This window comes from Musca vetustissima, unplaced genomic scaffold (assembly GCF_032173495.1).
Source record: "Musca vetustissima isolate MV318-11 ecotype Yass unplaced genomic scaffold, APGP_CSIRO_Mvet_v1 utg40101, whole genome shotgun sequence".
Lineage (NCBI taxonomy): Eukaryota > Metazoa > Arthropoda > Insecta > Diptera > Muscidae > Musca > Musca vetustissima.
Window position 1 is genome coordinate 29,151 of NW_026888256.1, and position 17,030 is coordinate 46,180.

At 35.9% G+C, this 17,030-nt stretch overlaps 2 protein-coding genes across 2 annotated transcripts; one reads left to right on the forward strand and one right to left on the reverse strand.

Moving 5' to 3' along the window:
* Positions 1-1,235: 1,235 nt before the first annotated feature.
* Positions 1,236-1,741, forward strand: LOC133336047 (uncharacterized). Its single transcript, XM_061544342.1, has 3 exons — positions 1,236-1,326; positions 1,409-1,541; positions 1,624-1,741. The coding sequence occupies exons 1-3, from the start codon at positions 1,236-1,238 to the stop codon at positions 1,739-1,741; spliced, it is 342 nt and encodes a 113-aa protein (XP_061400326.1).
* Positions 1,742-5,813: 4,072 nt separating this feature from the next.
* Positions 5,814-13,318, reverse strand: LOC133336048 (fibrinogen-like protein 1). The gene is made up of 8 exons (XM_061544343.1): positions 13,070-13,318; positions 12,822-13,000; positions 12,726-12,746; positions 12,460-12,537; positions 12,095-12,172; positions 11,612-11,689; positions 5,981-6,351; positions 5,814-5,851 (listed from the first exon to the last, which is right to left on the reverse strand). Exons 1-8 carry the CDS (start codon positions 13,316-13,318, stop codon positions 5,814-5,816), a joined length of 1,092 nt encoding a protein of 363 aa, XP_061400327.1.
* Positions 13,319-17,030: the final 3,712 nt, after the last annotated feature.

Below are 17,030 nucleotides of genomic sequence, written 5' to 3' on the forward strand. Positions count from 1 at the left end.
CATCATTCTAGACCTAATTCAGTACGCTGTGCCAAATTTCGTGTAAATCGAATGATATAGAGGGACCATTTACATAAAATCGGATGGAAATATATATGGGAGCTATATCTAAATTTGAAGCGATTTGCATGAATCTTTGCACACATCATTCCAAACTCAATTCAGTACGCTATGCCAAATTTCGTGTAAATCGAATGATATATAGGGTCTCTGGTGCACCAATTAATTTGAATCGGACGAAACTATATATGGGAGCTATATCTAAATTTGAAGCGATTTTCACGAAACTTTGCACACATCATTCTAGAAGCGATTTTCACGAAACTTTGCACACATCATTCTAGACTCAATTCAGTACCCTGTGCCAAATTTCGTGCTAATCGAAGAATATATAGGGTCTTTGCTGCACCATTTACATAAAATCGGATGAAATATATATGGGGGCTATATCTAAATGTGAACCGATTTTCACGAATCTTTGCACACATCATTCTAGACTTAATTCAGTACGCTGTGCCAAATTTCGTGCTAATCGAATGATATATAGCGACCATTTACCTAAAATCGGGCGAAACTATATATGAGAGCTATATCTAAATCTGAACCAATTTCCACGAAACCTAGCACACACTATTCTAGACTCAATACACTAAGCTATGACAAATTTCGTGCAAATCGAAGAATATATAGGGTCTTCGGTGCACCATTTACCTTAAATCGGATGAAAATGGATATGGGAGCTATATCTAAATTTGAACCGAATATTTGCCTTCCTCAAGGTTATGAGTCACTACACATGATTCCCTGCTTGTTCAAATCTAACCCCAAACAAAGTTTCCAGCTATCTTAGAAATGCAGTAGTACCCACTTCATTGATTTAAGTAGACAGCCAAGCAATTGTCAGAACAACAACAACAACAACAACGAATATTCCTCACAGTAGCAGTGAATTGAAATGACGTACATACTATGTATATCTATGTGGGTTGCTGTTGTTGTTGTTTTATTTATTTTATTGTTGTTGTTGTTGACTGGATAACTGGGCAAGTAATTAATTTTATATAAAAGCAACAAAAATTAATTCAATCTACAACAGTCGTCCATTGTAAGTGGCATAAAGAAGATCGGAGGAGAGCAACAAAAATTAAACGTTTTATTTTTATTAAATTCTCAAAGTTGTTGGAGATTTTTTTAAATACAAAAAAATTATAAATTCAAAAAAACCAAAAACAAACATGAAATTCCTTAACACCTTTGTTGTTGTTGCCATGTTAATTGTTAATGCTGTGGCAGATGTTCGCTATCGTGGCAATGCTGTGCATCCAGGTAAAATATTACAAAAAAAAAAAAACAACAAATTTTTTAACATGTTGTTGTTATTGTTGTTTTTGTTATTACCCTGTACTAGACTATCCCAACCAGTGTTATTACGAAGATCTAAAACAACCCATTTCCAAAAATCAATCCTTCTCCCCCATCAATTTGGAGGATCATTGTGAGCGTATCTTTTGCCGTTCGGATTATGTTTTGGTCATGGAATAGTGAGTAGCTAAAGGGCAAAAATTGAAATTATTTTAATTAAAAAATTAAATAAATAAATAAATAAATTATTTCCTTTTCAAGCTGTGGTCGCCATAATCTAGTACCCAATGCCACCTGCAGCATTGGCCGTGATCCACGTCAACCATATCCCGGTTGCTGTCCCACATTGGTATGCGAAAATGAGAGCAATTTTATTTAGAGCCCGCCCACTCGCTCGTTTCCCCGTCAACCCCAGCAATAACCAAAGATTGTGAATTAACTACATATTTGTATGTGTATCTATCTGTATGTGCTGTTAAGTTTTCTGTTATGTAGGGCAAAAAAAAAACAACAACAACAACAAAATAAATAAATAAAAGTAAAAAAAAATAAATAAAAGTAAAAAAAATAAATAAAAGTAAAAAAAAAATAAATTTTATTAAAAAAAACATTTTTTTTGAAGATGAACGAATGGTGCACTAGTTACCTAAAATCGGATGAATATATATATATATATATATATGGGAGCTACATCTAAATCTGAACCGATTTTCACGAAATTTAACACACATCGTTCTAGACTTAATTCAGAACGCTATACCAAATTTCGTGCACCATTGGTGCACCATTTACCTTAAATCGGATGAAAATATATGGGAGCTATATCTAAATTTGAACCGATTTTCACGAAATAAACACACACATCTTTCCAGACTTAATTCAGTACACAGTGCCCAATTTCGTGCAAATCGATGGATATATAGGGACTTTGGTGCACCATTTACATAAAATCGGACAAAAATATATATGAGCGCTATATCTAAATGTGAACCGATTTTTACGAAACTTTGCACACATCATTATAGACTTAATTCAGAACGCTGTGCCAAATTTCGTGCAAATTTATAGGGACTTTGGTGGACCAATTACCGTAAATCGGATGAAAATATATATGGGAACTATATCTAAATCTGTGTCTATCTCGTTTCCTTTTTGCCTGTTACAAACATATGCACAAAGACATAATACCCTGCACCACAGTGTGGTGATGGGTATAATAATGCCACACAATCTAATCTCTATTGGAATCTGGCCAAACATGTTTTCTCATTTTTTCTCAATTTCATAATTTTTTTTATACCCTTCACCACTCTGTGGTACAGGGTATTATGTCTTTGTGCATATGTTTGTAACAGGCAAAAGGAATCGAGATAGACCCATGGTTCCTTTTGAGAATATGCATAGAATCACTTTCTGAGTCGATTTATGCATGTCCGTCCGTCCGTCCGTCTGTTGATGTTAAATTGTAAAAAAGTACAGGTCGCATTTATGATCCGATTTGGATGAAATTTGGCACAAGTCCCTTATTCGGCCCAAAGACGAACCCTATTGAAATTGGGAAAAATCGGTTCAGATTTAGATATAGCTCCCATATATATATTTAACCGATTTAATGTAAACGGTCCCTATATATCTTTCGATTTGCACGAAATTTAGTACAGCCTAATCATTTAGGTCTAGAATTATGTCTGCCAAGTTTCATGAAAATCGGTCCAGATTTAGATATAGCTCCCATATCTAGTTTCGTCCGATTTCATGTAAATGGTGCCCCAAAGTCCCAATATATCTTTCGATTTGCCCGAAATTTGGCATAACGTACTGAATTAAGCCTAGAGTGATGTCTGCCAAGTTTCGAGAAAATCGGTCCAGATTTAGATATAGCTCCCATATATAGTTTCGTCCGATTTCATGTAAATGGTGCCCCAAAGTCCCTATATATCTTTTGATTTGCACGAAATTTGGCATAACGTACTCAATTATGCCTAGAGTGATGTCTGCCAAGTTTCGAGGAAATCGGTTTCGATTTCGATATAGCTCCCATATATAGTTTCGTCCGATTTCATGTAAATGGTGCCCCAAAGTCCCTATATATCTTTCGAGTTGCACGAAATTTGGCATAACGTACTGAATTGAGCCTAGAATGATGTCTACCAAGTTTCGAGAAAATCGGTCCAGATTTAGATATAGCTCTCATGTATAGTTTCGTCCGATTTCATGTGAATGGTGCACCAACGTCGCTATATATCCTTCGATTTGCACGAAATTTGGCATAACGTACTTAATTGAGCCTAGAATGATGTCTGCCAAGTTTCATGAAAATCGGTCCTGATTTAGATATAGCTCCCATATATAGTTTCGTCCGATTTCATGTAAATGGTGCACCTAAGTCCCTATGTATCCTTCGATTTGCACGAAATTTGGCATAACGTACTGAATTGAGCCTAGAGTGATGTCTGCCAAGTTTCGTGAAAATCGGTCCTGATTTAGATATAGCTCCCTTTTATTATAGATTGGTTTTTAGTAATTGGCGCACCAAGGAACCAATAGAAACAAAACGTTCTGAAATTAGTATAACCTAACCTGTGACAAGTTTGTTTGAAATCGCTTAATATTTGGATAGAGCTTCCATATATATTTTCGCCCGATTTCAAGTAAATTGGGCATCAGACTCCTCATGTAGTCAGATTGACATCAAATTTTGCAAAACGTACAAAATTGAGCATAGAATTACGTAGTTGCGTTTTCTAGAAGTACAGACATACCCCAACGGATGACCTATTTATATTTGTTTGAAGTCGATTGACATACTTTATGGATGGATCTAGGTAGATTCACATTTAGATAAATATCACATATTTTATTTCATCCAATTTTATGTTAATAGTCCTGTTTAATATACCCATGGTGGTGAAGGGTATCATATAGTCGGCCCCGTCCGACTTTACTACTTTCCTTACTGGTTGGTATTAGGTGTGTGATTTAAGGATCCACTCCCCACAGAGCGGCACCTCTCATTATTCGCTATTTTTGGGATCTTAATATTTTCGATTCTCTTTTGAAAGAAAATTTTTTCAACCAAAAATTATCAATATAGGCTACTGTTTCGGGGTATCCCCCATATAAGGGTACCAAAAAAAAATATTCGGTATTTTGCGGAGCTTGGACACGTTTTTCAACCTAATCAGCTGTAATATGGTATTTTGGGTTTTCATTGAGTAATACATCTTCCTAGGAAAAATTATCAAAATTGTATCAGTTTTTAGAATAGCCCCCATATAAGGGTATTCCCAAATATTCGGTATTTTGGGGAGTTTTTGTTTACGTTTTTCCACCTAAACAGCAGAATATTAGTATTTAGGGTTCTCTTTGGGCAATACATCTTCCTACCAAAAGTTATCAAAATTGATTAAATTTTTGGTATAGCCCCCATATAATGGTACCCCCAAATATTCGGTATTTTGAAGGGTTTTGACACATTTTTCAACCAAATTTGCTGTAATTTTACATATTTTTGATGATTTTTGAGTTGTCAGTCCACCAAAAAATTATCAGTAACGACCTGTAATTCCGGAAAGTCTACCCATCTAATGGTACACCCACCTTATACCGTATTTTCGGTGAATTTTTCAATCGAATTTTCTCTAATTTGTTTATTTCAGCTTCTAATGGGGTTTCAAATCTTCCCTGTCAAAAATAATCAATATCGTTCCACGTTCTGGTATAGCTTCCATATAACGGTACCGATTCATTTTCGATATTTTGGAAGGCTTTGGCTAGATTTCCCCCCACCGACATGACTGTAATTTGTAACAAAGGGTTCCTGAGGGCTTTCATACATATTTATCGAAATTAGGCAATGTAGGTCTCTGATTCAACATAAGATCCCAACCGATTTAAGGCATACTGTGTAGAGTATAAAATGTTCAGCATATCCAAACTAAATGACGTGTTTACATGGTTTTCAATATATTTCCAAGATCAATTTCTTTAATTTTTGTGATAACAATAGCCAATGTAAATTTTTAATTTTTCAATATTCTTTTAAGTATACTTACCTCAACTCTTTTTGAAAATACCTGAAGCCCATAGGTGATTTTCATTCTTTGGCTTCCCCAATCTAAAACAAAACTGCGAGAAATTTGGATCTGAATTTGGTAAACTCCCTTGGACAGAAGTGCATTATACCCGGCTGTAATTACTTTGACAGCATCAAAATATTCTTGAATAAATTCATCCTTTCTTAGAAAATAAATAAAAAATGGATTTCTTTTCTTGCAAGCAGACTGAGAAAGTCTGAAAAACTTGACATATGTATATTTATTTTCAATATTCAATGTTAGAAACATTAAAAATATATAATTATGCCGGTTTTGCTCTAATGAGCATTTCGGCGTATTTAAATGAATAATAAAAATCATTTTTCCAAAAATACCATTGAATGCCATCTGAATTTATATTCTCTCCTTTTCTATATGGTCCAAATAGATGACTGCAATGAAAAGTTACGAAAAGAAATTGAAAACAAAACAAAAAATAATATGTAATTGAAAATGATTGCTATACCTGTACGAACAACTATAAAACCACCATGCCCCTTTGTACTTCTCGGCACAATTACCTCCATATTCATCATTATCCTCATCGAAGGTAGAAAACTTCGCACCTTTGTGATATGCCAAGGAATCACCAGCAGTGCCACTGTATTTGCCTAGTACCTTGAGTTGATATTTCTCATCTTCATTTCCTATTCGAAAGCCATCATAGTGAGCGTAACGTTCCTCACCCTGCCAATCTCTTAAAATCACTTTAAGTTCGATATTAGGAACGGCTGTCGTCAATTCATGCAATCTGTCTAGGCCAATAAAGAATTCGCCGTGCGGTGGATTACCGAACCCATTTTTATACTCATTCCAACCTCGGTAAAAATTGACAGAGCCGTCCATGCGTCTGACAATTGTTGTCCAATTTCGTAAAGTCCCAAGGTCTTTTCTAGAAAAAACAAAATATTGAAAACAAATTTCGCATTAGTAGGCAACTTCAAAATGATGCAGACTCTTGACAGCAAATGATAATTGAAAATGTGATCGGTGAACCCACTTCAATCAATCATTCGTCAATCGATGTCAGTTTGATTTAACATCTATATGGATCGTACAAAATTATGTGAATCTGGGCGGATTCGAGGAAACCTTGACACACACACTATTCGGTATGTTGCATTTCAAAGGCACGTAACTCCCCATGAATATGCAGAACAACATCAAGTTTTAATACGAATACAGAACCAGTGAATACAATACAGAACAAAAATAGTAGATATACTGTGGACCTATATTTATAATTTTTTGTGGAGACATTTAGTACCCAACGGAATACGATGTACCAAATTTCAGCGTATTCAGTTAAAAAACGCGCTCAAGAATTTCAAAATACCGAAAATTGGGGGGTACCCTTATATGGGAGTCATGCCGATATATCCCATCTTCGAACTTGACCTGCCTGCAGACAAAAGACAACCCTATGCAAAATTTCAGCACCCTATCTCAATTCCTTTAGAAGATAGCGTGATTGCAACAGACGGACTGACGGAAATGGCTAGATCGTCTTAGAATTTTACCCTGATCAAGAATATATATACTTTATAGGGTCGGAAATTAATATTTCGATGTGGAGGGTATGAAAACCACAAAATTTCTGTAAATGCACATGTCCTGAGCGAACAAATAGATAAAAGAGGGTGTCAGAAATGTTTCGAGGTACAAAACATTCAATTATAGTAACTTCTGTACATAGTACAAACTTGTGTGCCGGTCGGCCAAACTTTGAGTCTTTAGTGCACAATTTACATTAACTCGGACGAAAATATATATGGGAGCTAAATCTAAATCTGAACCGATTTTCACAAAACTTAGCAAATATCATTCAGGACCTAATTCAGTACCCTATACCAAATTTCGGGCAAATCGAAAGATATATAGGGACTTTGGCGCCCCATTCACCTTAAATCGGATGAAAAAAAAAATATATATGGGAGCTATATCTAAACCTTACTCGGGTCATGTTTAGATATATTTTTGCGAAACGTAGCACACGTCATTCTACACTCAATTCAATACTCTATGCAAAATTTCGCCCAAATCGAAAAATACATAGGGACTTCGGGGCACACTTTAAATAAAATCGGACAAAACTATATATGGGAGCTATATCTGAATCTGAACCGATTTTAACGAAACTCAACACACATCATTCTGGACCTAATTCAGTACTCTATGCCAAATTTCATGCAATTCGAAAGATATATAGGGACTTTGGTGTCAGTTGGTCCAAAGGAAACTCTATACTAATAGGAGGGTAAAGTAATTGACTGACTGACTCAACGATTCATCAGCGCCCAGACGAAACTTCTGAAGCTAGAATCTTGAAATTTTTGGTGAGAGTCACTCTTGGTCCAAATGTGACAGGTAAGGCTGGGTTTTTGGAAATTCGTACTAGAACGGTAAGAAAAGTACTAAATAGTATTAAATGTGATACCGTTTGTATTTGGCGAACCGGTAGAGCTAGAACTCAGAAATTTTGATTGGTGGTCGTACGTGTAGTGTAGGATAGATGTACCAAAGGGTGTTTGGAAATTCGAACTATTACTATCCGAAAAGTACGAAAATGTACTAAATTTGGTAGAATTTCGTAGCATGTGAAGGGATTGAGCTCAAAACATGAAATTTTGAATGCGAGTTAAGGTTGAGAAGTAGGATCGATTTAAAGGGGTGGTTTTGAAATCGCGTACTCATATATAAGAAAAGTACTATATGGGACCATAATTGGTACAATTTTTAGTTGGTGGTACAAATGGAGCTGGAATCCTGGAATTTAAAATTAAAATTACCGTCGGAGTGTAGGATTGGGATATGAACGTAGTTTTGAAAATTTGTTACTTATTTGTACGAAAAGTACTAAATCGCACTATAATCGGTGCAGTTTGGATTTGGGTGATCATATAGAGCGGGAACAATGAAATTTGGAGTCAGGATCACTGTAGAGGTGTAGGAGGAATGGGGTCAGGATTCAGTTTAAGCAATTTGTATTCATGGGTACTAAATGGTACTAAATTTGATACAATTTGAGTCTTAGGCGAACCAATAGAGCTAGAATCATAAAATTTGTAGTCATGATTACTGTTGAGGTGTAAGATCGAGATATGTAGGAAGTTTTAAAAATTTTTACTGCTGTGTACTAAATTTGGTACAATTTGAATTGTGGGTGGACCGATAGAATTGGAATCCTTAAACTTGGATTTAAGATCACTGTGGGGGTATAGGTTTGGGTTAAATAGGAAGGTTTGGAAATTAGTACTACTTTGTACTAAATTTGGTACAAATTGTATTGTGGATGAACCGATAGATTTGGAATTCTACAACTTGGATTTAGAATAACTGTGGGGATGTGGGTTTGGGTTAAGTAGGAAGTATTGGATATTCGTACTATTGTGTACTAAATTTGGTACAATTTAAATAGTGGGTGAATCATAGACATGGAATCCTGAAATTTAAATTTGGAATCATTGTGAGGGTGTAGGATAGGGTATGCAGGAAGTTTTGTTGGATGGTTGAGGTTGGTACTCTTGGAAATAATGTGTGTTAAATTTGGTAAAATTCGGATTTGGATGAACCTGTAGAGCTCGAATCATAAAATTTGGTACTAAATGGTACTCAATGATCGATATAAATGGTATGGTCGATATAATTGTGTGTATAGCTTAGTTTTTCTGACATATGCAGTTTTCTGTGAAAATAAAATAATATATTAATATATGTTTAAATATATCCCACATTCGCTAACGAAGTAGCGGACATATGCTAGTAATCGATAAATGGACTAGTAGTGACTACTTTAAAATTAGTTTAAAGTTAGTTTAAAATCATTTCCCTACAGGGAAATGTCATCTCCATCGGACAGGCGTTGCTTACGAGTGTTGGTGCACTATTCGCATGATATCGACCGAGAAAAATATTTTGAACAGAATTAAGTATTACAGAAGATTTGATCGTTGGGGTGTTTTACGATAAGAGTCTAAAATCCCACATGCAACCCTGATGAGGCAGTCAAACTGTATTATTAAAACAAATAGTTTATTATGCCCTTCACCACACTGTGGCATAGGGTATTACGGCATTGTGCATATGTTTAAAATTGGAGAAAACCTGTTCAGATTTAGATATAGCTCCCGATTCGTCCGATTTTAGGTAAATGGTGCACCAAAGTCGCTACATATCCTTCGATTTGGACGAAATTTGGCACAGCGTAGTGAATTAAGCTTAGAATGATGTGTGCTAAGTTGAATGGCGCTCCATTTACATAAAATCGGACGAAACTATATATGGGAGCTATATATAAATCTGAACCGATTCCATCAATCGAGATCTAATTCAGGACTCTGTGCAAAATTTCGTCTCAATCGGACAAAACTGTATATGATTTCCAATTTCAAAAGGGTTCGTCCTTGGGCCAAATAAGTGAACTGTGCCAAATTTCATGCAAATCGGATCACAAATGCGACATGCACTTTGTTCACAAAAATACATGGACGGACGGACATGCGTAAATCGACTCAGAAAGTGATTCTATGCATATTCTCAAAAGCAACCACGGGTCTATCTCGATTCTTTTTGCCTGTTACAAACATATGCACAAAGACATAATACCCTGTACCACAGTGTGGTGAAGGGAATAAAAAAGAGCTGTATATTTAACAGGAACTACATCGACATTTGAATCCAATATTGGTCAGTATTTCCTGCATAATTAACATAAAATCTGTAGAAATGTGGTAACTATATTTAAATCTGAACCGATTTCAACAAAACAGAACTAGTTTGGAATCGGTCATACCTATTTATGGCAGATATGTATATTTAGATCTAAAGCAATTTTAATCAGTTTCAACTATGTACCTGGAAGTTTGTTCACAATTCACTTTACCTGTACTGACCCTACCGACTTATACTGATAATTTATATCAAGCCTCCTGGCTTCCTCGTTCATGGTGGCATTCACTTTCGAAGCAACCTGTAGTATTGCCTTCACATCGATTTCTTGTTGTCGTTGTCTGGAAATAAAAATGATTGTTAAATGGACTCCATAGGATATTCGAACAAAACTAAATTGAAATAAAAATGCCTATGGCATTTTGAAGATTGAGCTTGAAATTTGTTAGTGACGGGATCGATTCCCTGTAATATTTCCTGGTGTTCGAATTATAAATGTATCGTCTATAGAAAAATAACGATTTTGTTTTATGTGATCCTCCAAATATTTACCGATCATAACCAAAAACTATAGGTGAACTACGGCGTGTGGATACACAAGCAATATCATCCCGCATTAAACCCGGTAATCATTGCAGCTGCAGCCTCTGGATTTTTACCTCATGGTCGAATACCCGAAATGAGACCTAATTTCCCAACATAGGCAGTTGGTCTAGCCAATGACCCTGATCTCACCCAGCCGATCCGAGGGTCAGGGAACTCACGTTCGAAGTTAGCAGATTAGTCGCGGAGCATAAGCGGAATAAATGGTTGGATCATCTGAAGAGTTTCAAAACCGAACCGGAGTGAGTAAATTGTGGGCAGGGGTTTAATCGCACTTGAAGCCTACAGAGACAGTTGGTCTAGCCAATGAACGTGATGAGCTCCGCCGATCTAACCCTGCAAATCACGTTCGAGGTTAGCAGATTAGTCGCGGATCAAAAGCGGAATAAATGGTTGGAACATCTGAAGAGGTGCAAAATTGGAACCGGTGTGAGATAACTGTGGGCAAGGGTTAAATCGCTCTCGAAGCCTGGTAAGAAGGATAATGATAGAACCTCAGTCACATCTAACGACAAAACTGTGACTGATTCGAAGAGATGCGCCAGTTATTTTAATTGATACAGTCAATCATGCCACAGGACATTGAGAACACTTTCGAGGACATTTAGAACACTTTCCTTCGGCCGAGTTTTCAACGTTGGATATTCAACTGTGTGGACCCCAGTCGTACGTGGAGTTCCGGAAACGCCATAAAAGCAGATAGGGACACGAAATTCCGACCATACACTACCCCAATATTCTCGCGGTCACATTCAACAACATGTTTATATTGATCATGGATATATATAATCTATTTGGATCTCCGATCAATATTTCGTGGTGATGCAAACCGAGTGACACATTTAATATACACTGGTCTCTGTAAACACTTTCATACATACCTCTCCATCAAGGTGACATTCATCGATGACATTTGTTGCTCCACTATTTTTGCCATGTTCCCTTCCAGTTCCCCTTGCCTGTAAATAAAACAAATGTGATTAATCGTCAACATATTCGAATAAAATTTTGATATTGAATATTCTATCAAGATCGAGGTTCTAATGCAAACTGATGAGTGGTGACATTGCGAACATTACATGTTGACTTCGTGGCAGGCTTATCAGAAACAAATATTCCACAAAAATAAAAACAACGAAAATGTTTTTTTGTGTCCCCTGCACCAGAACCTGCTAGAATACTGGGTGTCTTCTCATGTCACCAGCGGGCCATCTTCATGATGAGGCGACATACATTTAATCTGATCATGGATATATATATATATATATATAATCTATTTGGATCTCCGATTAATATTTCGAGGTGATGCAAACGGAGTGACACATTTAATATACACTGGTCTCTGTAAATATTTTCATACATACCTCTCCATCAAGGTGACATTCATCGATGACATTTGTTGCTCCACTATTTTTGCCACGTTCCCTTCCAGTTCCTCTTGCCTGAAAATAAAACAAATGTAATTAATCGTCAACATATTCATAACTATGGGTCTTAATATAGGAAGAAACTATATACGGGAGCTATATCTAAACTACACAAGTCCTTCTAGACTCAATTTAGAAGGCTATGTCAAATTTCGTGCAAATCGAATGATATATAGGAACTTTGTTGCACCATTTACATAAAATCGGACGAATATATATATGGGAGCTATATCTAAATCTGAATTGATTTTTCCCTAAGCCCTTAAAGTACATTGGTCTCTTAAAATAGCTTTAATACATACCTCTCCATCAAGGTGACATTCATCGATGACATTTGTTGCTCCACTATTTTTGCCATGTTCCCTTCCAGTTCCCCTTGCCTGTAAATAAGACAAATGTGATTAATCGTCAATATATTCGTATACAATTTTGATATTGAATATTCAAGCATTTTAAGGATTGGATATTTTGGTTTCTTTGTCGTGGAATTTTTTGAGGGTAGGTTGGTACGATTTTTCGAACACCCTAAGTGTTCTAAGAAAGTTTATCGTGGGGTAGAGTATCTTACCTTTTGGTCAAATCATCAATTCTGAAATAAAATAGGAGATTAAAATCAAGATCATTTAAAATTTAATTCACTTAATTTTCAGTTCCAAATACTAACTTCTGATTCACATCTAACAGATTGGTGTTTAGTCTATTTATTTCGCTGTGCATTTCCTTCGTTTCGTTGTACATTTCCTTCGTTTCTCTGTTCATGTTCTTCGTCTCCACCAATAGATCATTCACCTTTAGAAATAAATTCTTCCACAGAAACAGTTGATATTCGTCTTCGTAGGGATTCTGAAATGTTGATTGTAAATTAAATTTTATTGAAATATTTCTAATTCTAGATTCTGGAATTATAATTACATAATATTTTTCAGTGGTAGTATTGTCTTCGTCGGAGATGATAGTGGTGTTTTCGGGAATGGTTGTGTCATCGTTGGGGACCATAGTGGTGTCATTCTTCAAGAGGTGACTCATGTCGCCGGATATGGTAGTGGTGTCTTCCTCAACTATGGTACTGACGGTCGAGGCAACGACATTGTCGTCTGCCTTATTTCCCACTATTATTTGTAATATTATTACTACGAATAAAAGAATAGCTTTGATTTTCATTTTGATTAATCTATTCCGATCGAGGTTCTAATGCAAACTGATGAGTGGCGACATTGCGAACATTACATGTTGACTTCGAGGCAGGCTTATCAGAAACAAATATTCCGCAAAAATAAAAACAACGCAAATTTTTTTTGTGTCCCCTCCACCATAGAACGGTGGCTTTCGTTTCTCCCTTTGCAACACCTCGAAATATTCACCGTAAACCCCAACAAGGCGTGTTGTTTTTTTAATGTTTTTGAAGCTCCAACAAAGGTGTATTTTTTTAAAAACAATTTTTGAGCACTCAAAAAAATGGCATTGATTTAAAAAAAAATATTTTCTTCAAAGCTCCCATGAAGATTCGGATATTTATACCCTTCACCACACTGTGGTACAGGGTATTATGTCTTTGTGCATATGTTTGTAACAGGCAAAAGGAAACGAGATAGACACATGGTTCCTTTTGAGAATATGCATAGAATCACTTTCTAAGTCGATTTATGCATGTCCGTCCGTCCGTCCGTCTGTCCGTCTGTCTGTCTGTCTGTCCATGTTAAATTGTAAACAAAGTACAGGTCGCATTTATGATCCGAATTGAATGAAATTTGGCATAGGTCACTTATTCGGCCCAAGGACGAACCCTATTGAAATTGGGAAAAATCGGTTCAGATTTAGATATAGCTCCCATATATATATTTAACCGATTTAATGTAAACGGCGCCTATATATCTTTCGATTTGCACGAAATTTGGTACAGCTTAATCATTTAGGTCTAGAATGATGTCTGCCAAGTTTCGTGAAAATCGGTCCAGATTTAGATATAGCTCCCATATATAGTTTCGTCCGATTTCATGTATATGGTGCCCCAAAGTTCCTATATATCTTTTGATTTGCACGAAATTTGGTATAACGTACTGAATTAAGCCTAGAGTGATGTCTGCCAAGTTTGGAGAAAATCGGTCCAGATTTAGATATAGCTCCCATATATAGTTTCGTCCGATTTCATGTAAAAGGTGCCCCAAAGTCCCTATATATCTTTCGATTTGCGCGAAATTTGGCATAACGTACTGAATTGTTCTTAGAATGATGTCTAACAAGTTTGGAGAAAATCGGTCCAGATTTAGATTTAGCTCCCATATATAGTTTCGTACGATTTCATGTAAATGGTGCCCCAAAGTCCGTATATATCTTTTGATTTGCACGAAATTTGGCATAACGTACTGAATCAAGCCTAGAGTGATGTCTGCCAAGTTTGCAGAAAATCGGTCCAGATTTAGATATAGCTCCCATATATAGTTTCGTCCGATTTCATGTAAATGGTGCCTCAAAGTCCCTATATAACTTTCGATTTGCACGAAATTTGGCATAACGTACTGAATTAAGCCTAGAGTGATGTCTGCCAAGTTTGGAGAAAATCGGTCCAAATTTAGATATAGCTCCCATATATAGTTTCGTCCGATTTAATGTAAATGGTGCCTCAAAGTCCCTATATAACTTTCGATTTGCACGAAATTTGGCATAACGTACTGAATTGAGCCTGGAATGATGTCTACCAAGTTTCGAGAAAATCGGTCCAGATTTAGATATAGCTCCCATATATAGTTTCGTACGATTTCATGTAAATGGTGCCCCAAAGTCCCTATATATCTTTTGATTTGCACGAAATTTGGCATAACGTACTGAATTAAGCCTAGAGTGATGTCTGCCAAGTTTGGAGAAAATCGGTCCAGATTTAGATATAGCTCCCATATATAGTTTCGTCCGATTTCATGTAAATGGTGCCTCAAAGTCCCTATATAACTTTCGATTTGCACGAAATTTGGCATAACGCACTGAATTGAGCCTAGAATGATGTCTACCAAGTTTCGAGAAAATCGGCCCAGATTTAGATATAGCTCCCACATATAGTTTCGTACGATTTCATGTAAATGGTGCCCCAAAGTCCCTACATAACTTTCGATTTGCACGAAATTTGTCATAACGTACTGAATTGAGCCTAGAATGATGCTAAGTTTCGTGAAAATCGGTCCAGATTTAGATATAGCTCCCACATATAGTTTCGTACGATTTCATGTAAATGGTGCCCCAAAGTCCCTATATAACTTTCGATTTGCACGAAATTTGTCATAACGTACTGAATTGAGCCTAAAATGATGCTAAGTTTCGTGAAAATCGGTCCAGATTTAGATATAGCTCCCTTTTATTATAGATTGATTTTAAGTAATTGACGTACTAAGGAACCAATAGAAACAAAACGTTCTGAAATTAGTATAACCTAACCTGTGACAAGTTTGTTTGAAATCGCTTAATATTTGGATAGAGCTTCCATATATATTTTCGACCGATTTCAAGTAAATTGGGCATCAGACTCCTCATGTTAGTCAGATTGACATCAAATTGTGCACAACGCACAAAATTGAGCATACAATTACGTAGTTGCGTTTTCTAGAAGTACAGACATAGCCCAACGGACTTATTTATATTTGTTTGAAGTCGATTAACATACTTTATGGATAGATCTAGGTAGATTCACATTTAGATAAATATTACTTTTTTTCATCCAATTACATGTTAATAGTCCTGTTTAATATACCCATAGTGGTGAAGGGTATCATATAGTCGGCCCCGTCCGACTTTACTACTTTCCTTACTGGTTTTAAAAATATTTTTCAAAATGCCCTTGCAATGGCGTGCATTTTTTAAAAATATTTTTTAATGGCCCACAAAAAAAAAAAATAAATAAAAAATGTTTAGTCTCCAACAAATGCGTGCTTTTTTTAAATAGTTTTTTCTATGTCTCAAAATAGCCGTGATTTTTTTAAGTAATATTTGAAGGCTCCCACAAAGACTTGCATTTTTTGAAAATTTGTTTTTCAAGGCTCCAAAGAAATTTATCGATGTTTTAAAAATATTTTTTCAAAGCTCCAATAAAGGCTTGGATTTTTAACGTTTTTTTTTTCAAGGCCCCACAAAATGCTTCAATTTTTAAAAAATATTTTTTCACGCCTCCAACGATGTCGTGGATTTTTTTAATAGTTTTCAATGTTCCAAAAAGGGGTATATTTTTCTTAAAATATGTTCTCAAGGCTCCATCAAATGCGGGGATTATTTTAAAAAAATATATCCTAAGGCTCCCAGAAGGTATGGATTTTTTTTTTCAAATATATTTTTTAATGCGTTTCCAAAGGCGAGCATTTTTTTTTAAAATATTTTTCAAGACTAGATTGGAGTCGGGAATTTTTTTAAGCCCAATAAAATTTATTATTGTCGCATAGTGGTGGGAATGTAGTATCTCTCTGGCTTTCCTTTTCATTGCAACTCCGATCATGTAGCTCATATCGAAAGAGAAATTAATAAGAAAAACATTTACATGAATGATCCTTCGCCATAAAAAGGCATAAAAACAAAAATCCAAAAAATTCAGCTTGAGCCCGGCTGGGATTTGAACCCTGGTTCCCATGGCATCTGTTGATGTCCGTCGCCTTAGCATTCAAAGCCACCTCCTTATCTTCCTAAGGTTGCACAATATGCAGTTGCATACCATTGAAGAAAAATATTGTAGTCTGTATGGAAAAACCAGTAAGGAAAGTAGTAAAGTCGGACGGGGCCGACTATATGATACCCTTCACCACTATGGGTATATTAAGCAGGACTATAACATAAAATTGGATGAAAAAAAGTAATATTTATCTAAATGTGAATCTACCTAGATCTATCCATAAAGTATGTC